The 25,973-nt window shown below is 35.9% G+C and overlaps 1 protein-coding gene across 1 annotated transcript in view; it reads right to left on the reverse strand.

Annotated features, from left to right (window-relative positions):
* Positions 1–5,964: 5,964 nt before the first annotated feature.
* Obsc (Obscurin) overlaps positions 5,965–25,973 on the reverse strand; it is an 81,686-nt gene continuing 61,677 nt past the window's right edge. The window contains exons 33-59 of the mRNA XM_090102396.1: positions 25,278–25,453; positions 24,709–24,884; positions 24,147–24,272; positions 23,566–23,723; positions 22,868–22,989; positions 22,441–22,619; positions 21,641–21,837; positions 21,083–21,241; positions 20,490–20,734; positions 19,916–20,041; positions 19,352–19,527; positions 17,784–17,971; positions 16,890–17,386; positions 16,030–16,267; positions 15,263–15,420; positions 14,843–14,967; positions 14,021–14,201; positions 12,955–13,072; positions 12,197–12,474; positions 11,456–11,653; positions 10,889–11,004; positions 10,090–10,201; positions 9,530–9,668; positions 7,748–9,170; positions 7,202–7,383; positions 6,646–6,795; positions 5,965–6,179 (exon numbers count right to left, since the gene is read on the reverse strand). Of these exons, the coding sequence (XP_089958522.1) occupies positions 6,030–6,179; positions 6,646–6,795; positions 7,202–7,383; positions 7,748–9,170; positions 9,530–9,668; positions 10,090–10,201; positions 10,889–11,004; positions 11,456–11,653; positions 12,197–12,474; positions 12,955–13,072; positions 14,021–14,201; positions 14,843–14,967; positions 15,263–15,420; positions 16,030–16,267; positions 16,890–17,386; positions 17,784–17,971; positions 19,352–19,527; positions 19,916–20,041; positions 20,490–20,734; positions 21,083–21,241; positions 21,641–21,837; positions 22,441–22,619; positions 22,868–22,989; positions 23,566–23,723; positions 24,147–24,272; positions 24,709–24,884; positions 25,278–25,453 (6,093 nt within the window). The 3' untranslated portion in view covers positions 5,965–6,029. The remainder of the gene's footprint in view (positions 6,180–6,645; positions 6,796–7,201; positions 7,384–7,747; positions 9,171–9,529; positions 9,669–10,089; positions 10,202–10,888; positions 11,005–11,455; positions 11,654–12,196; positions 12,475–12,954; positions 13,073–14,020; positions 14,202–14,842; positions 14,968–15,262; positions 15,421–16,029; positions 16,268–16,889; positions 17,387–17,783; positions 17,972–19,351; positions 19,528–19,915; positions 20,042–20,489; positions 20,735–21,082; positions 21,242–21,640; positions 21,838–22,440; positions 22,620–22,867; positions 22,990–23,565; positions 23,724–24,146; positions 24,273–24,708; positions 24,885–25,277; positions 25,454–25,973) is intronic.

Here is a 25,973-nt window from a genome sequence, read left to right on the forward strand (position 1 = left end):
TACAAATTGTTTAATTTTGATATCCCCGCAGTAGGTTTCAACCGTAGAGCATTTTTTTAAAATCTGTGTAAAAGTGAGAAGATATTATGTGTACATCTACTTAGCCCCGGACATTAAAAACCTGTATTAAATACTAAACAATAACGCAGTAATCAACATGCGCTAGAACATAATGCAGTAATGAGCGCAAGTACTGTATTTAGACTTAGTATCATGTGATTTTCACATGGCCTGATGCTAAACCTAAACGCAATAATACGCATTATTAATGGATATACTAATTTATGAAATATAAGATAATTATCTTTGTAAAACTTGTATTTTTTCCAATTTTATTGATAGATTTCAAGGGCTATACAATATAAACATCCTCCTCAAATATGTAAAAATGTCTTTCCCGCGTTTATCTCAAAACCGCCATTTTGCGATTACTGCATTCTTAGTTATCACGGCAGCATAGGCTAGGTTTTATCCCGGAAATCCCACGGGAACGGGAACTATGCGGGTTTTTCTTTGAAAACGCGGGCGAAGCCCGTAAATGTACCAATGGAAGGTACTTGTTCCCACAACACAGGGAATCCTAGAGTAGGAACAATTCAATTTCTATGCATCTTAGGTATATTTTCGAAAAAAAGAAGTTATTTTTTATTGTTATTTAATTTTCGCGGCCGACCCTTTCTATCTCTCTTGCACTTTAAACTATCTCTCCATATACACAATCATCAAATTGTTATACTTACCTACTTTCACTACGTTTTTATTTGTACATATTTAATACTTAACAATCGAATTAGCGTCTGGCTAATTAATTTTAGATTATATTATGTTTGAAGAACATAATATGAAATTTACAGACATTCTAAAATAATTTGAATTTTTTATAAAAACGAAATTAAAAATTGCGTCTGGCACCTATTTTACAACGAAAAAAACGTCTTGCAATAAAACAATTATGATTGATGGATCTATCTAAAGGCAAAAGTTTAAAAATTACGCGTTAAAAAATGACTTTAAATTAAGGATAATTTCCTGTGCAGATAAGATGCGCACTACTGAACGCAACCACTCCGGCCAGCCAGACTGCGCGGACTCTAACCGAAATAGCTAGAGGAACAATATATCAAAAAACCAGCTATACTAAAATGACTTCTTTTTCAACGTTAATAGCTCCCGTACCATATGACTGTCAAAACGATAATTTTGTATGGAGTGTCCGGGGTGTGGATTAGTTTTATTCCACCTATCGAGCTACGACTGTCACCAGTCAGTATTTAATACATAATGAAGTATTAGGCCAGTGGAAATTAACATTAAATTCGCAAAGCACGATGTAGATCTGAATTTTTGGTATGTTGTTTGGATCAGTTAGGGTGATGTAAATCCCAATTTGCAACTTCGAAAAAGTTGTGCTCGCTGCGCACCACGTGATAAACTGCGAAAATTTTGGACTTTTTTCACTTTTTGCTCTAAAAGTCATAAACTATGCGTTTCCGACAAGTATCATTCAGTACATAAATTAAGGTTATTAAATTTGCAACAATTTAAGCCTAATTACAGCTCTCTAAACCTCATAACGACTAAACTGTGGCCATTCGAAGATGGTTCATTTTTCCCGAAATATTGAAATTTTTAGTTTTGCTCCCGTTTGAAGCAAAATATTGGCAAAAACCGCTCGTTCTATGGGAAGTTCGTATAATAAAGTTGTAGTGCATTTAATTTTCTTTCATTAGAGCATAGAACAAAGTCTGTGAGACAAATAGTTCACTCACAATATCTGAAAAACAAAAAGAAGGTAGAAATAGATTTTTAAAGAATTGAAACTGAGGGCATATAAAATCATAAAAAGGATAATACTTTTTCATTTGCAGGATAGGTAATTAACAAAATTACAAAGCTAATTAAATTTGCAACAATTTAAGCCTAATTACAGCTCTCTAAATCTTATAGCGACTAAACTGTGGCCATTCGAAGATGGTTCATTTTTCCCGAAATATTGAAATTTTTAGTTTTGCTCCCGTTTGAAGCAAAATATTGGCAAAAACCGCTCGTTCTATGGTAAGTTCGTATAATAAAGTTGTAGTGCATTTAATTTTCTTTCATTAGAGCATAGAACAAAGTCTGTGAGACAAATAGTTCACTCACAATATCTGAAAAACAAAAAGAAGGTAGAAATAGATTTTTAAAGAATTGAAACTGAGGGCATATAAAATCATAAAAAGGATAATACTTTTTCATTTGCAGGATAGGTAATTAACAAAATTACAAAGCTAATTAAATTTGCAACAATTTAATCCTAATTACAGCTCTCTAAATCTTATAGCGATTAAACTGTGGCCATTCGAAGATGGTTCATTTTTCCCGAAATATTGAAATTTTTAGTTTTGCTCCCGTTTGAAGCAAAATATTGGCAAAAACCGCTCGTTCTATGAGAAAGTCGTATAATAAAGTTGTAGTGCATTTAATTTTCTTTCATTAGAGCATAGAACAAAGTCTGTGAGGCAAATAGTTCACTCACAATATCTGAAAAACAAAAAGAAGGTAGAAATAGATTTTTAAAGAATTGAAACTGAGGGCATATAAAATCATAAAAAGGATAATACTTTTTCATTTGCAGCATAGGTAATTAACAAAATTACAAAGCTAATTAAATTTGCAACAATTTAAGCCTAACCGCAGCTCTCTAAACCTTATAACAACTAAGCAGTGGCTTTTCAAAGATAGTCCGTTTTTCCCGAAATTTTCAAATTTTTAGTTTTGCTCCCGTTTGAACCAAAATATTGGCAAAACCGCTCGTTCTATGAGAAGGTCATAAAATAAAGTTGTAGAAAATTTAATTTTCTTTTAATAGAGCACAACAAATCAAAGGCGAATACAAACCTGACATCAGAACTGTCAAAACACACCTCCAGAATCACTTTGGCGAGTGCAGCTTCTTAGTTAAACATTTAATTTTTTCCTACTTTCCCAAATCTTGTAATTTTGTTTTTTAGTTTTTACTTATCCTGCAAATGAAAAAGTATTATCCTTTTTATGCTTTTATATGCCCTCAGTTTCAATTCTTTAAAAATCTATTTCTACCTTCTTTTTGTTTTTCAGATATTGTGAGTGAACTATTTGTCTCACAGACTTTGTTCTATGCTCTAATGAAAGAAAATTAAATGCACTACAACTTTATTATACGAACTTCCCATAGAACGAGCGGTTTTTGCCAATATTTTGCTTCAAACGGGAGCAAAACTAAAAATTTCAATATTTCGGGAAAAATGAACCATCTTCGAATGGCCACAGTTTAATCGCTATAAGATTTAGAGAGCTGTAATTAGGCTTAAATTGTTGCAAATTTAATTAGCTTTGTAATTTTGTTAATTACCTATCCTGCAAATGAAAAAGTATTATCCTTTTTATGATTTTATATGCCCTCAGTTTCAATTCTTTAAAAATCTATTTCTACCTTCTTTTTGTTTTTCAGATATTGTGAGTGAACTATTTGTCTCACAGACTTTGTTCTATGCTCTAATGAAAGAAAATTAAATGCACTACAACTTTATTATACGAACTTCCCATAGAACGAGCGGTTTTTGCCAATATTTTGCTTCAAACGGGAGCAAAACTAAAAATTTCAATATTTCGGGAAAAATGAACCATCTTCGAATGGCCACAGTTTAGTCGTTATGAGGTTTAGAGAGCTGTAATTAGGCTTAAATTGTTGCAAATTTAATAACCTTAATTTATGTACTGAATGATACTTGTCGGAAACGCATAGTTTATGACTTTTAGAGCAAAAAGTGAAAAAAGTCCAAAATTTTCGCAGTTTATCACGTGGTGCGCAGCGAGCACAACTTTTTCGAAGTTGCAAATTGGGATTTACATCACCCTAACTGATCCAAACAACATACCGAAAATTCAGATCTACATCGTGCTTTGCGAATTTAGGGTTTTTTAGTGTCGATTTCTACTGGCCTATTAGACCGGGAGATACTGACACAAAATTTCGAGTCATTTGTAACAGGATGGCGGTTCTACAGGGGTCTTAGTACGCAATGACAAAAAGAAAAATGATGGTGTGAACGCTGGTACCGGTGGGTTAGTCGCGTGGGCGTTAGTCGAACTCGTCGGAAAAATAGCGAAAGTCAAACGATTTGTAACACAAAAATTTTAGAATTTACCGATAGCCCATAAAAAAGAAGTAGGCGGTAGTGTCATGCCATACTTTTCCGGTATGACTTACAGCCCGCCATACCGACGCGAATGTGTTGATTTAAAAAAAACAATTATTCAACCATTACAAATTTACCAAGCTAACTTTTGCACAGGTAACCATCGTCGTGCAGCCATTTACGAAAATCGCCATGCCATACTTTTCGGACGATTCCAAATGGTCGCCATACCGCCGAAAATCTGCAAAATTTTTTTATTTCGCCTATCTTTTTGTACCAGTATTGCATTTGGCTTTTTGGAGAGTATTTGATAAAATGTGACCATTATTATATTTGCCATACTTCTAGTAGGGGGAAAAAGTGCTGTCATACTTGAAAAATAAATTTATTATTAATTTATATAAGTGAAGATTTCCAACACCTAGATCTTTGAAATTTTGTATTTATATTCGTTGATCCTCAAACTTACAGGAAAAATAAGTGCCATACTGTTACAAATCGTTTGACTTTCGCTATTTTCCGACGAGTTTGACTAACGCCCACGCGACTAAGCCGCCAGTACCAGCGTTCACACCATCATTTTTCTTTTTGTCATTGCGTACTAAGAACCCTGTAGAACCGCCATCATGTTACAAATGACTCGAAATTTTGTGTCAGTATCTCCCGGTCTATATATGGAAAAGATGTATTTTACACCTATTTCACAACAACATTTAGTTTTACTGTACAGTAATATCCCGAATTACACGGACTCTATTGTTATGATTTTCGAATGGTTCAGCATCACACAATATTTCTTACAAGATCAACACTAAAGTTGAAAGCTAATAACAGACGTTAGATTTTATGAATCGACATAATATACCTAAGACGTTAAGATATTATATGTATCTGAGAACTAAGCTCTACGCCCTACGACTTCCGTACGGCCCTAGTTGAAAAGTTAGATACGTCTATATAAATCTATATCTTAACTTCTTTCAGCTCATTATTTTATTGCCTTTCTACATTAATTTTATTATACCACAGTTTGTGGATTTATTTACTTAAGTGCCAAGTAAAAATGAGAAATAATTAGGAGCTATTTTAACGTAATATTTTAATTATACTAGATGGCGCTTGTATATCTTTGATTTATTTTATTTAGCAATAAAGCCGCCAATTGCTTCTGATATCCTTGTACTGTAAAATTAAAAATTTGTGTGCAATAAAGAATATATAACTATAACTATAACTATTTATCACTTTGCGAGTACAAATCTATTAACTTGTAAATTCTTAATTGATTGACCAGTAGTTTTATGAATTTATCAGAAAGGGAAGGGAGTTGGAAAATAGTAAGAAATAAAACTACCATATAAGATTAATAGGTACTTTATTAACTTCAATAATACTGAAGTTTAACTTGTATAAATAGAAAAAGTATACAATAAATACTTAACAATTAATTATTTCGTAACAAAATTATTATCTTGACTAGATATCGAGTGTCGCGGTTACGTGGTGCGTAAGTTTTCAGTCAATTCAATTGTAAAATAAATAAAAAATTCCAACAATGTAAAATTGTATATTTTAAACAAGTTCCAACAAGTTCGTATAAATAGTTAGTGTATTTACAAATAACTACGTTAAGTCTTATTACATGAATAATGAAGAATAAATTAAAAACGTGAAAAATGTCGATGTTCGAGTAATTTGAAAAAACGATGTCAAAAAATTATTTTGACATTGACAGCCACTAAGGGTGCGTTCATTTTGTACTTGACGTATATGACATTAAAAGTATAATCTATTCACTATTTTTCAAAACCGTTTGTATAAAATATCCAAACAATTTAGGAAAATTTTGAATATTAGATGATATTCGATCTGTTATTGCGCCGAGAAGTTAGTCTGCAATTCGTCTTGTATGCTATTGGAGCGAGTGAGGTGTCGCGGTGCGATGTTACCGAAGGCCGCTGTGATGGAGTCGGCTTCTGATGCTTCGCGGGACTTGCGCTCGTGGTATGCTTCTGAGAACTCCTGTACACAAAAAAGTATGGATTAAAGATTTATTTCAGAACGAAGGAAGACTGTACCGTCGCTTTTTTCGGCTTATTGATAAAAATTATTACTGTACAGAGTTAATGAAGTGATGTTTAAATATAATAAAGAATTAGAAAATCTAGTTTATCTTATCTTTTATCATAAGTCGACTAGAATAATAAGCTTAAAGCTGTATGAGGTGATATCACTCAGTTAAAATTCGATTATTTACTCTCCATTTGACCAAACGATTTCCTCTTTATCTATACTAATCCCGAAACACAAGTTGTATGTATAAATTCGAGTCCTATAAGTGTGTATCACTATGTTTTCACATCACACCAGATTGGGCATATTTAGTTTAACTTTTGACACAAAAAATCGGCTATATTACACTTTGGATATAAAAATGCATTGTACATTTAAGTGTTTCTACAACACCATCAGTATAATCAGTCCCCACCTTAAGGCGGTTCCCGAGGAACACAGCGCGTTCCCGTTTCCTGTGCATGAAGTCGGTGTGGTGCAGCCAGCGGTGCTCGGGGCACTCCTCTGCGGTCGGACGCTTCAGTGGGACCTTCTTGAACACGAACATTAGGAAACGGGTCGCTTCCTGCCAAAAAGAAATAAATAATTAATGTTACTATAATTATATGCTTTAGTTTCTCCAATTTTATTTGTACCACTTTACCAATTTCAAAAACACTATTATTATTTTTCGTTAAATTAATTCATATTTTATTAAGAAAAAAGTAATAAGTAGTACTCTTCTCGTCTTCTATTCCTTTTTTTCATTATCTATGTTTTAAAGTTTAAAGCATCATTAGAAAATGGCCTACTCAAAAATGAATTAAGAGAAGTTCAATTTACAATTATTAGGCTATAGCACTATATATATATTAATTATATATATATATATATATATATATATATTTTTCTCTTTTCTGCACTCATTTAAAAAAATACAAAAAATCATGACTATTATCCCTAAAAATAAAATACATTTCTCAATGTCTTACCTGAGTGATTTCCTTATACAAATGCTCGAAGCGGTATCTCACAAAGGATATGTTCTGTTTGGTTTCCGCGTCGTCGGAGCCCCGGAAGGGCGAAACACCCGACAGTAAGATATACGCTAGGACTCCCACCGACCATATGTCTGTCTGTGGGTACGCTGGCTCGTCGTTTATTATTTCTGGTGCTGTAATAAATATATTATATGGATAATCTTGAAGATCCTGTTTTTTGAAGAGGAATGTACAATATACGACTAAATCTTAAGTGTTTCACAAGAGTAAAACTATTTAAAATAGGCTCTTCTATGTTGTTAACACAATACATAATTTACTGGTCACAAGGATTTTCAAAATTGATTACAAACAAAAAAGACCACAGTTTCGTAAGATTAGAACGATTCGAAAAAAGGAAAGGGAGAAAGTGTAAAAATTTTATTTTCAATTTTAACTGTAACTGGCGTTTAATCAAATTAGACATTATTTACTATTATAGGATATTTTAAGATAACATAGAAATGAAATAACATTATAATAAATCTGTATACTAACCTTTATATTCTAAATCACCAACTTGCGGCACACTAGTACCGAGCTTAGTCACTTTATGCGCTGAGCCGAAATCAACCAGCTTCACCTGTATCGACCTTACAGACGCCATCACCACGTTATCAGGCTGCAAGTCCAAGTGACAGTAACCTCGCCAGTGCAAGTACTGTAACCCGTCCAAAACCTGAGTGATTATTGTCGCTACCATTTGCTCCGTGTATTCATGACGACTCGACAAATAGGTTAATATATCCGCGCCTTGTAACTTCTCTAGAATTAACGCAGCTACAGGGGTACCAGGGGTATGGTAGGCCGCTAATAAGTTGGATATCCTCTCGTGTCTCAAGCGACGCAGACATTCGAACTCCCTTTGAATCTGGACTTCCGTTTCCGGTCGACTTTCTAGAATCTTCGCGACGACCACGCTGTCGTCTTTCTTGTCTATTCCTTTGACGACGATCGAGAACTTTCCTCGCCATAGTTCGGATACAAAACTGTATCTTTCCGTGAAGGCATCAGCTGTTCCCCATTCTGGCGGGTTCTCTTCTGTTCCGTAATCTAATTTTGGCCTATCTTCATCTAGAACGATTTCCTGGCCAGATTCAGTCATTTGCTGCAAGTGTTTCATCGCTTTCGTGACTTGGACCTTCTGCGCACCAGATTCTTTGGTCTTTACCAAGTTAGTTGGTATTCCTTTGTCGCTCCAACCAATTCTGTTACGAGATGAGAGTCTAAATTGATAGCTAGTGTTTGGAACAAGGTCTCTAATGACGAAGAATTCGTGGTCAATGTTCTCGGCTACGGTTTTCCATTCGACACTATCTCCTTCTTTGTATTGCAGACTGTAGCACACTACGGGCGAGTTACCGTCATACTTCGGTTGCTTCCACCTGAGAAGTACTTCTGTGTCGGACACTTCTGTGGCTGTAGGACTGTCAGGAGCATCAGGAGTCGTGGCTTCGACGATTCTTGTTCTTGCGACGGTTTGTCCCACTTTGTTCCTCGCTACGACCTTGTAGAAACCAATATCGTGATGCATCGCTGGGTCGAAGGTAAGCGTGGACCTGCCTTGGTCGTCTTCAACGATTTTGATGCGTTGTCCTTCGGCTATGACCATGTCGTTTTTGAACCATTGGATTATAGGTTTAGGGTCGCCAACCGCATAGCAAGAGAGTTGAGCTGGTTCTCCTTCTCTTATGGGTAGAACTTGGGGTTTCTCTCTGAAGAATGGTAGGTGGCCATCTTTTTTGGACTCCATGAAGGCTTGAGCTTCAGCGTAGCTGTCGAGTCTGGTTCCGAGCTCGTGCCTGAGCCGGCGAATGGTATAGCTCTCGGTGCCGTAATTGTTGATTCTCTCTTTCCTTTCGTCATCTATTTCTTCGTCCATAACGTCTGTGAAGCGACGACGCTCGCGGATGATTGGTGTCTGCAATAATAAAATGTATAATTATTAACGAAAATGTCATGAATATTTTTAGCGGGTAAGATGTGTGAAGTTACTTTACAATACTTACAACTCATGTAAATTAACACAGAATATGTATTTAATTGCAATTTATATAATTAATAATTTAGTGTTGTGACTGAAACAGTTTTTAACAGTATTTAAAAAAAAAATTTTCGTACATAACTAAACAAGAACATACTAACTGACATGCAAAACTTTAAAAACCAAGTCATACCTAAAATATTCTCAATTCATACAACAAATCCGGCTCGAAGGACCACTGATCCTTCGAGCAGAATTTGTTAAAAATACGATTTAATATTGATTCAACCACATACCCTAGGATCATACGCATCATGTACACTAAGGTTGTAAGCAGGCGAGCGGTTGCAGGCCACCTTCATGTACTCGCGGAGACGCACCGGGAACTGAGTGTCGCGGAGTTGGAGCAGATACGTGTCCGGACCGTTTTGGTAGCTGGAAAGAGATTTTGTATTATTTATTATGGTTATTATTGTATAAGTGGAAAAAGGGCAAAGATCAGATAAATTGGATATAATATGTGCAATTTAGCGCACTATTCGCTATTTTGGGCTACAAACACAGAATTATAATACTATCTACATATGTACCAATGATAAAATCGGGTTACAGATGTAATTTCGTTCTGTAGGTTTGAACGGCGTTGCAGTGTTTCGTACTAATATGTAATGAATATAGAAGATGCATCGGTATCTGGTAAATTACTGTCAGTAACTATAACATAGTAGTAAAAATATTTTGAGAAAAATTTTAATATGCTGATGATATTATGCTGATGCTTACATTTAAGGGTCAGTTACGACATAATTATTTCTTATTTTCAGAATAAATATCTTGTACAAGACTAATAACTTACTGGCTCTCAGATTTAGCGGACACCTCCCAATCAGGATGGTCCCACTGCTTGAACTGATTGTCCCACGGGGCCGGCTTGCGGTCGTGCGGCATACTGTCACGGTCGGGCGTGCCTGGGGGGAATAAAATGTTTTATAGTTATGAAATCGTTATAGAAAGAAAGAATGAAAACTAGTTAATCGAACTACACATATTTAAAACCTTTACCATTAACACAGTAGGAAAAATAACAATAAAAGTATAAAAATAATAATTTAGGATTTTTTATGCCAATTTAATTTCGAAGCTAATTTGCAGTTTCTGAAACTTTCAGTTTATAGACTATTTTAAACGTATCTTGCGTAAAAAGTTTTTGTGAATTGTAAAGTTTAATTTGCACACAAGAGTTTCCAAAATTTTATCCTATATCAACAATACAAATAAATTACTATTGGTCCTTCAAGCCGGATCGAAAATGTTTTCTTAGTGAATTTGACTTTATGCCAATCCTAAACACCTCTTAGGCTTTCAATAAAAAGAAAAACTCATTCTATCAACGACAAAAACAATCCTGCACACCTTTTAGGCTATTTATAAATAAAAAACGGGTTGCACTCCGGGAGTGCCGGCAGAAGTGAAAACTTGATTATTAACGTTGAGCATGTTTGATATCCATCCGTCTTACGCTTTTTCGATCAGGTCACGTGTCCTGACGCGAGTTTAAGATTTTATACCTATTACAGAAAAAGTGCTCAACGGCGCTAAAGAAGTTTTCACTTCAAAAAATCCTTCTATCAACAATAAAAAGTTACAAATCTTACCCTCAGGCGTGTATATCTCCCCAGGCGGGTAGACCATCTTGGATGGGTGTGTGAAGGCGCCCTCCAGCGGCCGGCGACGGAACCACGTGCGGCAGGATGCGTTGCTTGTCCATTCCCTGGGAATTTGGATTATTTTTGAACTTAAATTACTGTAAAAATCCTACCAATATTATAAATGCGAAAGTTTGTTTGTTTGTTCTTTCACGCAAAAACTGCTGAACCGATTTTTCATGAAATTTGACACACATAACTGACTGATTTGAAATAATATGAAATATGTTAAATAGTAAAAGTTGGTAAAGATTCTAACGAACGATGCAATAACTATACAAGTGTAACAAAAGTATCGTAGGTTTACCTACTTGCCAGATGTTTTTGGAAATATTTGAATGCATTTTTAAGTATTCTTTTAAATAAAATGGAATATTTCCGCGAAGTAAAAAAAAAATCCATCAACAGTATAAGAGTACTTCCTCGTTATGCTCATAATGTCATTGCCATCTACATTACAAAATTTCACCCTGTATACCCTAACCTTAAATACTTCTGAAAAAAAAAAAAACTCACTTATACGAATTATAATATCCCCTCAATCTATCAGTAGATATAACATATTCATCCCTATATATCTTATCAGCGAAACTAAGCCAGGGATGCGCAAGCGCAGAGTCCACGTCGAGTCGTTCGCGCCAGTTCAGTACTAACAGCTTTGAGATGAAGTCTCGAGATTCGAGGCTGAATCTGGACCACCATTCTTCGTCGTACCTGAGGAAATCAATTAATTAGCGTAATTGTTAAAGAAGAAATTAGGATAATATAATAATTGGTTTATTGATGCTGGAGAAAGTGTAGCTTGGTCTGTATGTATGATTGGGGTAGTATCAAATAAATAAGATAATAATAATAATTGGGGTAGTAGTAAACCTTGTTGCATTAGGAAAACTCGACTGTGAATAACGTCGTTCAGATTTTCTAAATATTAAATTAGTTGAAGAATTAGGAAACATAAATTCTAGCAAATAATATAATATACCAGAACTTAAGCCGTATGTTTGGATTCCAATGTTGATTCACAATACTATTCATGTCCATATTTATGGTAATTGGGATGTTTTACTATGTCAATTAATTGCGATACTTATTTTAATTACAATAAATCATTTGAATTTGAAAATTTCAAATTATTTCACTAGTTATAACTATTTTTTGTGATTCGCCTACAATTATGACCAATTATAATTTTACAGATCACAAAAAAAAAAACACACACAAAATATTTCAATACGTTCAAAAGTTTGCAATACTCACCACTCCCACTTCCCTTCCCTAACCCTCATCAAGGTCTCCATATCATTAGCTCCCCTGAACGGCGACCTTCCACTCAACAGGATGTACGTAATGACCCCCACACTCCACATATCCGCCGGAAACGCGACCCCCTCCCCACTGGCCACTTCCGGGGCAACGAACTCCGGCATCCCGTAGTTCAGGGATGAGTGCTGGTTGAGATGGATCCTCCGGGATAGACCGAAGTCGCAGATCTTTAGCTCGTCGGAACCCGCGTGGGATAGGAGGAGCTCGCCGATCTGGGGACATTTTAAGTATTTTGAAATGTAATTGTCAAAAGCATCATTTTAGCATAAAGGTCTATAATAAAGAGCCCAAATAATAATAAAAGCGACCATTAAGACGCTGTATTAATTGATACTATTATTTATTGTACACCTAAAAACAGCATGTAGGAATATTGTACAAGACAGACAAGAGACTGTCTTATAACTTAGAATTTAGTGGTCACATAGCTTGGTGGTGAGGATAGACATTTAGTTTACTTTTGTTGTAAATATCCGAAAAGACTGGATTTTCTAAACTAAACTCATAAAGTATTTGAATGATTTGAAACTAATCATTAAAAGGAAATTTGTTTACGGTTTTTAATGGTCCACATAATAGTGGTGTGAATTTTTATCAGTACCCTGAAAGAAAACTTTATGTAACAAACTATTATTTGTGGACTATAATCAAAGTGTTGCAAATAATCCTACAAAAGGTACAGTGATACTCACGGTAAGTCCCAAATGCGCATAGCTATTATCATGCATGTGCTTCAAACCACGCAACAATTGGCGAATATATCCGGCTACTTCACGCTCTGTGTAACCCTGGCTTCGGAGCAGACGGTCCCTGGGGGTAAAAGTAGTATGTGAATATACGTGTTTAGATAATGTACATTGGGGGATCATAAAAAATGAATCCTAATTTCCCTGTTTCATTTTCCCAGTTTTCATGATCACATCCTGACCGATTTCTGTAATATGTTTTGTCAGTGGAAGTAAAATTTGGGCAATTTGCGCTAAGAATAAATAAAGTAAGAAAACTAAACGACTATTTTTTCATCAATAGTTCGCGTAAAGAACCACCTATCGTGCCAATTAGTGGTTTCCATTAATAAAATTCCACATCTTTAACTTTGAGAGTCGTCATCATATATTCGGAGTAGAGTTTTCTTACTTATTTCGTGCCATTAGTATTGACTATTGATCTACTCTAATATGGATAGCTTCAAGTACGATAGTTTTAAAAGCCATTTAATTTGGTCTGACCAGCACATTTTCTTCTGACCACGGATTTTTCCTTTATCCTGTCAGTTTTTCAGACTTATTATATTATACTAGCTTTCCGCCCGCGGCTTCGCCCGCGTTTTCAGATAAAAACCCGTTCCCGTAGGATTTCCGGGATAAAACCTATCCTATGTCCTTTCTCGGGTATCAAAATACATATATCTAAACCAAATTTCATGCAAATTGGTACAGCAGTTCAGGCGTGATTGAGTAACAGACAGACAGACAGAGTTACTTTCGCATCTATACTAATATTATAAAGCTGAAGAGTTTGTTTGAACGCGCTAATCTCGGGAACTACTGGTCCGATTTGAAAAATTCTTTCGGTGTTAGATAGCTCATTTATCGAGCTATATACCATCACGCTACGACCAACAGGAGAGGAGCCACGGAGGTGAAACCGCGCGGAGCGGCTAGTTTAAGTATAATATTAGTATGTCAATATACAAAAAAAAAACTATTATACCTAAAAATTATTCCAATAATATAATTATTAATCTATATTACATACCTGACAAGTTCCCCACCCGCAGCTAACTCAGTAACCAACGCGAGCGTGTGTTCATGTTCGTACGCGTCGTACAACCGTACAAGATGGCGGTCGTTCAGTTGGTTCAGGATCTCTAGCTCGTTGCGCATGAACGGCTTGAGCTCGGAGTGCCCGTGCATTATTTTCGCTGCGTAGTTTCGACCTGGAAATTTCATCGAAGTATTTATTTATTCTTCATAAAATGAGTATACACAGTTAGGAAATACAAAAGAACAAATATACAATTGGCAGCCTTATGACTATAAGCCATTTCTTCCAGACAACTGTCTTAAACTGTTGATGAACTTGATCTGAATAAGAATGTATCTACATGGACTTTTTAACAACACAGTATGAGGTTAAAAAATTTCTGTAAGTATAAAAAATGACACATTGAAATGGAAGCAGATAAATGGTAAAAAATGTCAGTTACGTTTGGCAGGGATATAATTTTTATCTTAAAATTTATAGAGCACGATTAGACAACGTTACATGTTTTTGTGAATTCATAAATTGATAAAAAATTGGTTGTCTGTAAAGTCGGTTTACTGACGATAGTTGAACGTGACAACGTCCGATTGTGCTTCTTTGTCGCTCGTTCCGCGCTCTCGCTCGCACTTCAAGCCTTACATGGAACGCCTCAGAGCGAGGTAACGCCGCATGAGTCATGTTTTTTCGTGCGTGCAGCCGGCGCTATCGAATTATAAGACGTTGTCACGTCAAAAATCGCTAATGTTTTTTTCTGCATCTATCCTTGTACATAAAAATACTTTACCATAATTAATGTTTTAACTAAAATATTACCTGTAAGTCTCTCAGCAGCATGATACACCACGCCCTGAACACCACGACCGAGCTCGTCTCCGAGATCGTAGAAGTCACCGAACGGCTTCGAGCTGGCCTTTATACGTGGGGGGTGTTCGCGGATTCTGTATACAATAAGTTATTTATTCATATGATATTTAAAATATTTAGTATAGGGTAAATTTGTAAGAAAATATAATAATGTGTTGATATGGGTCGAATCCATCTGCATTAGATTAGATATTGGACAAGAAGAAGCACTGACTATATTAAGATGAAGATGTCCAATTTAAAATACTTTAATGAGTAAATTAAAGTTATTTTTACACACAGTATCTATTATTACAATTATTATAAAACTGTCTTAGGCAAAACTCTGCTTATGCGTGTATCCGGCAGAGTTTTTATTATTTATCTCACCTAGACGAGTACTCATGCTCATACTCCTCCACATGCAGCATGGCGGAGGACGACACTGAGCCAGCCACATTCCGAGCTGACACAGAGTATAACCCTTCGTCCTTTAGGATCGCATCGTGGATCACTAGGATCACTGTGTCTGGCTCTATGAATTGCATCTGTAATCATATTTATTCTTATGTAGTGACTCTGAAGTGCCGTCATTCAAGTATTTATTAAGGGGGTACGTAATTCCAACACGGTAACCATATTTTTTTGGATGAAATCATGACATTAATGGACACAAAATAAAAACAATAATGGATGAGAAAGTTGCAGCTATTTAAATAAAATAAATAAGAAATTATGATTGAATCGAGAAAGGAGAATGTATTTCAAGTAAGGCCTTTTGTCTACAAAGAATAAAATAGATGGATTAGAAATTAGAGAGAAAGGACAACTTTTTTGTTGTTCATTCATATTTTTGAGACAATACTAATTCTTCAACATTTTGATTTTGCAGTTAAAATGAGTACCTACTTATTATAATGCGCAAATATTATAATCAAGATCGTTAAGAAATAAAACTATTACTGTTTATGTATTATTATTATGTATGTTTTCTGTAAAACAATGTTTGTTTCTAAAATTAATAAAATAAGATCGTATATAAAAATGGAACCAAATTACCTTGATCCTGGACGAAGGTGCGATTGCTTTTTTTATAAAATTAATAAAAATTAAAAGTAAAATACGATCGTATACATATAAAAATTGAACCAAATTACCTTGATCCTGGACGAAGGTGCCAACGGCTGCCAGTCCTTATACCACTTGATCTCCGGGTACGGGGTACCAGTGACCCTGGCCTCCAGTCTCACGGTCTTCCGCAGCAGAACCACAGATTCTTCCGGTCTTCTGATAAAAGTCGGGTATTCTGCTAACTCGAGACGAACTCTTTGTCGAGCTTCGCCGTGCTCGTTGGAGGCTACTGCCTCATACCAACCCACGTCGCGTTCTAACATTCTGGGGAAATTGAATAGCTGTTATAGTGAAATATTTTGTGTATAAAATGTAGAAGACATCAATAAGTAGATTTGTTTTCCATATTTCCATGTGGAGTTTGTTGTTTTTTGGAGTTATTTATCGCTACCGTTATATATTTAACTTTAATTTTACTGTCCGTTCATTTAGTGTGTAATATAAAATTTTGACCCATTATTTAAAAAAAGTTCGCTAATTGCCCAGAATTAATTGTAAATTAATAAGTGTTCGGTGCAATGACCACCGAACACCATAGTCAGCAAATTAAGTCAGTCCACTAAACAACATTTTACCGTCGCGACGCGTAACGTTTTAACATAATTATAACATTTATTTAACAATTCACAATAACATGAACAATTAAACAGTAACAAGTAAAAGTGTAATAGCAGTGATTTTTGTAATAAATTAATTAGTGTACATTTAAGTTTATGTTAACAATTTTTCCAATCCCTCCAACACTAGCTACGTAGCCCACCACGTGGTATATCGCCCTACAATAAGTATGATAAAGAAATTCAAGAAAATTTCAAAAAATAGTTAAAATATAAATAATATTGTATAACTGTAAAATTCGGTAACTTTAAATATATAATATACTAACTTGTTAATAAACAGCGTCGCCTGTCCGTTTCTCGTGTAGCTCCAATCATACCTTCCCCCACCTTCAATCAGCTCATCATTGAAGTAATACGTCATCTTGGGCTTAGGGTAGCCATACACGAACCAGAACAAGTTCACATTATGGCCCTTCACACCGTACTGAGAATCATACTCCTGACGCAAGAACTTCGGCGCTTGCGCATATCCATCGTGAGGTGGTCTTTCAATATCGAAGTCTTTGGGGAAGTATGGCGATGTTTCTGGACGGAAGTCGATACCGGGTTCCAAGTAGGGGATGAATTTGGGCGGATCCGGTTCGAGTTTCGCTCGGTGGGTGATAGCGTAGGGCGAAGGGTCGCTGACACCAAACTTGTTTTCGACTCGAACCCGGAACTTGTAGTCGCGGAAGGGTTCAAGGTTGCGGATATCGCACACACAGGAGCGGAGACCTGTGCGGGCTGTGAACCAGTCGCCGTCTGGTAATTCGCACATTTCCACCTGGAAAAATTTATTATAATTTATTATACTTGGAAAAACAAAACTTTTCTCGGAAGATTTTGTCTATAAATTATTTTCAGCTTTATTTACTTTTCACTTCTTCATTCTTCACTATTCAATATGGTAGATGAAATATTATGTTATGCAAAATGCTAAACGTACCTATATCCTTGAGCCAAAATAGATAATTATTTATTTTATTTTAATAAATTGTGTCTAAAATATTTATCTTCTTAGGAGCATAAGACACAAAACACAAAGAACAAGAAAGAAACAGACACGTCACGAACGTCTGCTGCACTTTGGGTTAAATCAAGAATCGATTTTATATGAGCTGAAAATGATAATGGGAGATGAAAGTTTTTACACATATTTACACAATTTTTAAGTTACACACCTGATAAGTAACCGGGAATCTCGGTCTGTGCGGGATGCTGGGCCGCCACGAGAGCGTGAGATGTCGGTCGGCCATGCGGGAGATGATCGGCTTGTCGGATAGCGGCATCGGCACTCCGGTTTGCTTCATCTTGTCGAACTCGGAGTACTGGTCCGATAGGGGTTTCTTGCCCGATTGGGGTTCTAGCGCTGAAAGGATAAAGGTGTTTTGTAAGAAACATGTTTAATCCATCAGGCCCCGGAATCACAGACACAATAGGAAATCTATTGTGTCGCGGCCGGATCGGCCGTTCGGGGCTCAACGGGTTAAATTTGTAATGCAAGAAATTTTTACTCATTTTTTGACCTACAAAGCACAATAAAGCAGCATAAGACTGTGCTATGTTATAAAATACCAACTAGAACATTACACGTTTTTACAAAAAAACGACGTGTGGCACTCGGGACTGCCGCGGTAAAGCTATTGCATGCTAATTGCTATGCCTTCAAGCCACACCTCCGTGCCCGTCGGAGTGGGGAGCGTGATGTTTTTTCGTTACGGAATTTCTCGATTCGGTCCCCGCGCTCAAGGCCCGCGATAGAAGCTATGCAATAGCTTAAAAATACTAAACATGAATAAAACCAAAACCATTGCTAAATAACTAGGCACTCTCGCTTATATATTTTCCAAAGCACAACTCTGCCTACGCGTAAAACTCTGCCTACGCGTACAACTCTGCCTACGCGTCAATTAGGCAGACTTTTCTAATGACTGAAAATTTCTATAATAATATGAAGAAATGTTTACATGTTTCGGCGTTCGGATATCTTCGAAGACCTTTTAAAAGGCGATTGTCAAGTGATTTATTAAGATGACTATGAGATGTTTATAATACTACAATGAAAAAAAAGACGTGTGGCACTCGGGGACTGCCGCGGTAAAGCTATTGCATGCTATGCCTTCAAGCCACACCTCCGTGTCCGTGGGAGTGGGGAGCGTGAGGTTTTTTCGTTACGGAATTTCTGGATTCGGTCCCTGCGCTCAAGGCCCGTGATAGAAGCTATACAATAGCTTAAAAAATGTCCGAAGCCAAACTCTGCCTACGCGTGTATTTTCTAATGACAGAGTTTTCTAATGACAGAACAACAACACACAACAACGACCATTACACAATTTGAATGAATGTTTTAATATTCCGTTGCTCGGACAATTTTTGACGACCTTTTAATAGGCAATTGTGAGTCTAGTGGTTATGCAAGTCGATTGTGAGTCAAGTTGTATGTTTGTGAATAATTGTACACAAAGACTGATTCCTGATATGCAAAATGACATTAACATGACTTTTATTTACTAGATTCGGTGTCTTGAAACTTTTGACGTGACAACGTCTTATAATTCGATAGAGCCGGTTGCACGCACGAAAAAACATGACTCATGCGGCGTTACCACGCTCTGAGGCGTTCCATAGGCTTGAAGTGCAAGCGAGAGCGCGGAACGAGCGAAAAAGAAGCACAATCGGACGTTGTCACGTTCAACTATCGTCAGTAACCCGACTTTACAGACAACCAATTTTTTTTAATAAAACTTACTATCATAAGTGAGCTGCGCAGAACACTCAGCGTCTCCATGCGGGTTGTATATCCTGCACTTGTAAGTGCCGACATCAGACGGCTCCACTCCACTGATGGTAAGTCGCAGTAGACCGGTAGACTCTTTGTCCATGCGAATCCGCTCGCATGGGAACAGCTTGTCGCCGTTACGGAACCTGCGGGTAGTTGAATATATTATGGGTTTGTTGGAAAAGATTTGGGGAAGCGTCAATTATGTATTGTATCTCTGCAGTAATTTTGGATTAAAGCGTCATAATAACGAAAAAAGTCAAAAAATACAGACGAATTAAAAACCTGAGCCTCCTTTTTTCGAAGTCGGTTAAAATACAATGAAATAATAAAAACATGAAAATATGTCTTAAAGGTTTTTTTATATGTATATTTGTACACTTTCCAACTGTTTAAATTTTTTGTTTTTTTAATCTTTGGACAAAAACCGCTTCTTCAAAATATAATTTAAATTGGTCACAAAAATTAAAGGCACCAAATTAAAAATGCACTTCTCAATTTCACTTTAAAACCTAAAACAATAAAATAACTGACCATTCAACATCAGGATCAGGTGAGCCGGTAGCACAAGCCGTGAACTTTGCACTGAGTCCGCGGAACACTTCCACGTCACCAATCTTCTTGAGGAAAGATGGCGCTTCTGCTTTCTCGCGACGAGAGCTAAGGATTGTGTTTATTTATTCATTATTGCTCTATAGAAAGGAATTGTCAAGGATAATAGAAAAGTATAAAATAAATAGAATAAGTTATCTAGAAGTAGACCAATTGCAGTGAAATTAGTTTAAGAAAAATATTATCAGAGATCATATTACAACTTTAAAAAATTGTTCACCAAATAAAATATCGAAAAAAACCTATGAGAAACCAGGTGATTGACCTGCAACTAGGATATTTTTTATCTTTATTAAAATACTATAAATACTAAAAATCTATCTTTTCTAGTGATTAACAAGCATGGTGCAAAATATTTCAAATTCCTAACATAATATTTTCAGTTTGCAAACATAGATGTTCCTTTAACATTATTTAAAATTTCACAACTATATTGCCTTCATATAATATTTCATTTATCTAACCACCCCTAAAACTAAATCTACCCTCCACTCACATTTTATCAACCACCTCCAAAGCAGCTTCACACTCAGCCTGTCCCTCTCTATTCTTCGCCACACACTTGTACTGCCCCGCGTCGTCGTTCGTTATATCCCTCACATACAAGCACCACATATCGCCGTCTCGCTTCATCGTGTACTTGTTAGAGGGAGATAGAGCTACGCCATTCTTGTACCACGTGACTTCTGGGGCGGGGATGCCGCTGATACGTGCCGGGAATTTTGCGTCGAATGAGGGTAGCTGTAGAAAGTAATTTTATAATATAAAACATAAGGTTAATAATTTAAAAGATCAAAAATGTGGCCACGAAATATAGAAATTTATAAGTATAAAGAGCTTTATTTTACAAAATATTAACATATTTTAAGCTATATTGGTATCTATCATCATTATATTTTAAGCCAATTTATTCCTGTTGTGTAGAATGCTTTTAACTTATCATAAAACCATGTAGCATTTGAAATTAACTGCCATATACTATGTACAATAACCACCTTAAAGTTATACATAAACATATATATAACTACATATAAACACAAATTAAAAAATTGGTCCTTCAATCCGGATTTTAAAAGTACATAATATTACCTGTTGCAAGTCAGTGAATCGTTGCGTAAATGCCGGTGGCTGGTAGACCTTTCTAACATTAACTTTGCCCTCGGTTTTGTCTTCTCCAAGCGGGTTCACTAGCTTAACAGAATATACACCCGCGTCTGTTAACTTGAGCGGGTTTATCTCGAGACCGACCTGTTTAATGGGAAAAATTAATTTATAAAAAAAAACTGTAAAATAATGTTTTACATACAAAGAGGTATGTCAAATGAATGGCGACTTATGCGGTTGATTTATGGAATTTAGAATTGTAACTACACAATATCATGCTGTACGATTTTACAAAAAAAGAACGTACAATTTATTATAGATGATAATTTAATTATTGTTTCTTCAGATTAAGGTTTGTTTTACAGCATAATTTATTTATAATCCTTAATAAACAAGACAGACACAGTTAAGGAATACTAAAAAAAATATATGTATTTTCAGGAAACCACTGCATATTTTTGAAATTTTTTTCAAAACTATAAAAACAATCGAACTTAACTAAACAAACAAACCACTACATATTAATATCTTCATTCTCCTTACCCTTTTCCCATCACAAGTGAGTAGGATCCTGTCACTGGGCTTCAGATCCTGTCCATCCTTGGTCCAGGCCACTTCTGGCACGGGGTTCCCGTGGAACGGCGCACTGAGGGTGAGGGGCTGGCCTTCATCACCGGTTGTCTCTCGGAGAGATTGTAGGAATTGTGGCCGTTCTTCGGGACTGGAGTCGTCTGTCCGACCTGGAAAGGATAGAAATTATCAATAACTAGCTGTACCGCGCGGTTTCACCCGCATTGTTCCGCTTCTGTTGGTCTTAGATTATATATAGCCTATAACCTTCCTCGATAAATGGGCTATCTAACACCGAAAGAATTTTTCAAATCGGACCAGTAGTTCCTGAGATGAGCGCGTTCAAACAAACAAACCCTTCAACTTTATAATATTAGTATAGATTAATTAGAAATTTGTGTATCTAGTAACAATTAGAAGTTGATTTGGGTTGGGTTGGAAGTTACGCCAAGAGTTAATATTGCCTGTTCAAATGCATTAAAGTATAATATGTAGAAATACAGTACGATTAAAAATAGATCGGATTACTTTTAATCATAATTTAAAAGGTAGAATTTTCAAATAAACCTTATAAGGTAGTATTTTCAAAATTTAGAAAAGGCTCAGTATATTACAATTAAAACACTATGCGCAAAAAAGCATACGCATATTTTATAAAGTTATACAAAAATTTGAATGAGTACAACTTTTTTCTTAATTCCTTCACTAAACTTATGTCAGGTATGTTATTATAATTTTCATCAGTCACATAATGGTTAAATCATCATACTCACTGGCAACACTAAGCTCCGCATTGCTGGCTGTTTCTCCCTTATCATTGATAGCGACAACACCGTATTTCCCGCCATCTTCAGCGGTTGCTTTACTCAGAAGTAACGCGTGGGTTCCATCAGGTTGCGATACCACGCGAATACGTTCACCGTCTGGGACGATTTCTTTGCCGTTGTGTGTCCTGGAAGGGAAAATTGATTTAAATCGCCATAAAATATTCATTATTGTTATAAGTTTTTTAGACTAGATGACCTGTTACTTATATTTGTTTAGACCTTTCTAAATAATCTATTTTTTTTAAGAATGGTAATTTTTATAAAATATTACACTTAGTCATACTGCATAGCATTCGAAACTTTTTTTAAATAGCATCTAAATTGACATATTTTAGTATGTTAAAGATTTTGTTTTTATGTATACATAACTTACCACTTAATAATCGGCGGAGGATGTCCCAGAACTTTGACTTCCATTTTCACCGGGAAGCCTTCGATCACTTTAGCGGGCATCAACTCTGCTATGAATGCCGGTTTGCGCTCCTTCTGTCCAACCTTTAGAAAAAAAAATTTGTACGTTTTTTAATTGACAACAGCAATCATTTATACGTCGTAATAAATCCTATTACTTATAATGATAGACCAGATGCAAATAGTTGTAGATGAGATAGAGATCTTTTACTAGACAAGAGTAGCGATTATGTTTTGTAACAGTTTGTCAAAATAGAACGGATATAGAAAGAGCAGAAGAATAGAAATTGGACGGTTAAGGTATTTACAGACAGCACACAGTGAACAAAACACAATAGAAATTTTTTTTAAACACTAACATATGGAGACTTTTCATGCGTCAGCAGTTAAGGCTAATTTCCCACCTAAAGTTAAAATCAATTAATGTTCAAAACTGAAATGTCTTTTTTTATATCTATACTAATATCTGAAGAGTTTGTTTGTATGAACGCACAGATCTCAGGAACTACTGGTCCGATTTGAAAAACTCTTTCGGTGTTAGATAGCCCATACATTAAGGAAGGCTATAGGCTATATATCATCACGCTAAGACTAACAAGAGCGAAGCCACACGGGTGAATCCGCGGAGCGCAGCTAATCTTTATATAAAAAGTAACGTACCTCAACAGTAGCCTTCGAATCAGCGTCTCCAAGTTTATTGGAGAGCGTCAGTGAATATTGTCCCGCGTCTTCAGGTCGAGCGGCGTCTATGGCCAGACCAATGATACCGCCCGGTTGATTGATGAAGTTCACCGCTTGGCTCGGACGGATCGGGAGACCTTTTGATATAGTTATTTTAAGTTTCAATCGATAATTTGCGTGGTTTATTTATTGTGTTGTTAAATAGAGGGTTCCTTATCATCTAATATTTTTATCAACAAGACTTTGTTTCATAAATCGTTTTCGTTTTTACCCATCCTTGGAGATTGGATATTTAAAAATTCTGAAATTTAAGTTTAAAACAAAATATGTTCGAAAACAAATGTCCGATGACGTAAATGTTTATATTCTAAAACTTCCGAATTATAGAGTATCATAAAAAAATGAAATAATAATATCAGCATATAAAAGTAATTTGACATCTTCGATTGTAGAATTTCTCCAAACAACGTCGTCATAATATTCTCCTTTACAAATCCCAGAAAAATGAATATCTTCACAAAACTCCTGAATATAAACTTACAACTACAAATTTGACTCACCATCCTTGAACCATTTGACTTCCGGTGCCGGGAAGGCCATAACCCTGGCTTCCAGTTTCACTGGCTGACCAACAACCACCTTCACGTCTTCTAACTCTTGGCTAAATGATGGTTTACGAGGAGTAGCTGTAAAGGAAGGAAATAAAACCTTGTAGTGTAGAACATAGACTAAAATGAAGTATTCTTAATCTGTCCCATATAATACAAAGATTGGAAATAAATATTACCACCGAGTCGGAATAACGGCGAAAAAATGATCAGGTGGAATTAACAAATGAAATAATTATTGACTTAATAAGTAATCTGTGAAATTTCAGACATAAATAATGTCTCCCATCAAGGTGTTTTGTTACGAAGTGGTCGAAATTACTCAATAAATCATGTTTAAAATCTGTATAAAAACTAAAAAAGCTCGTTACTTTTAAAGGAGCTACTTTGACAATTATGTATTGCGCTACAAACGCAAAACAAAATTTTCATATTAATGGCACGAACTTCATATACTTGGACGATGTTTTTATACCTACATTATTTTTGTTTATCTAATAAAACCAATACTAACGGTTAACAGCAACCGCACACAAGGCCGAATGCTCTCCATTAGGGTTGCTAATAACAAGTTTGTACGCGCCGCAGTCCGCGGGGGTCACGCGTTCGATGCTCAGCTTGATTGTGCCGTCTGGTAGAGCCGTTTGCTTGATGTGATTGTCCGCTGGGAGCTTGACACCGTCTTTGTACCTGGAGAAATATTTTTTGTATGTGTAACTGGTATAAAGTAAAAATTGTTGGGGTTTAGCCTTGATTTAAGTGTAAACATATTGTGTTGTATATCAGCTGATCAACATTGATAATGATGTGCGAGAATGTTGCTGGAAACACTTTTTAAATGTTGTCGCTTATTATTATCAACTCTTACATGCAATGTTGCTAGCAACATGCTGACGTCGTTTCCGTTGATTAAATTATGTTGCTAAACAAATGTTTACACGAACGGTTCTATAGTCAAGCTAAATATTGGATCAATTTAATTTGTTTTACAGTAAAATTTGTTCTGGAAAAGCATATTATATAAATTCTCAACAGGACATCACGCGAAAAACGATGGTATACCTATCCTATAAGATAACTTACCACGTAGCCGTGGGTATGGGGCTCCCGTCCACCTTGGCCTTGAGCTCGAGAGGCTCTCCCTCATCCACGTCCACCTGCCGCTCCAACTTGTGCACGAACCCTGGGGCCAGCTGCCCGAGGGTTATCATGGCTTCTGTGGTCGCTTCGCCTGAGAGATTCATGGCTACCACTTTGTACTGGAATGGGAAATTTAGTAAGATTAGTTTTTGAAATGAAAACTTCTTTAGCGGCGTTGAGCACTTTTTCTGTAATGTATACCCATTCTCCAAATCCAAATCCAAATCTTAAACTCGCGTCAGGACACGTGACCTGATCGAAAAAGCGTAAGACGGATGGATATCAAACATGTTCAACGTTAATAATCAAGTTTTCACTTCTGCCGGCACTCCCGGAGTGCAACCCGTCTTTTTTTATTATTTATGGATAATAATTTATAGCAAAGTTGTTGCAGTGTCCTTCGTGTTATAAAAGTATATTAAATAGGTACAGAGAGTAAACATAGGAATGATACATTTACACAATTTACAACTACAGTTACAATTTAAAATATTTACTTTAAGTTTATAGTCATAAAAATAAATGTAGAAAAAAGGGAAAGTTAAACTTCCATAACAAATATGAAATTTGTATTTCGACACGCTTATTTGAAAAAAAAGTATTATTATTGGTATCATCTTTGTCGCCATGACTGTTTTT

The sequence above is a fragment of the Colias eurytheme genome, chromosome 6 (genome assembly GCF_061535395.1).
Source record: "Colias eurytheme isolate Ceu_HAF_F1 chromosome 6, ilColEury1 Martin Lab GWU primary, whole genome shotgun sequence".
NCBI classification, from domain to species: domain Eukaryota; kingdom Metazoa; phylum Arthropoda; class Insecta; order Lepidoptera; family Pieridae; genus Colias; species Colias eurytheme.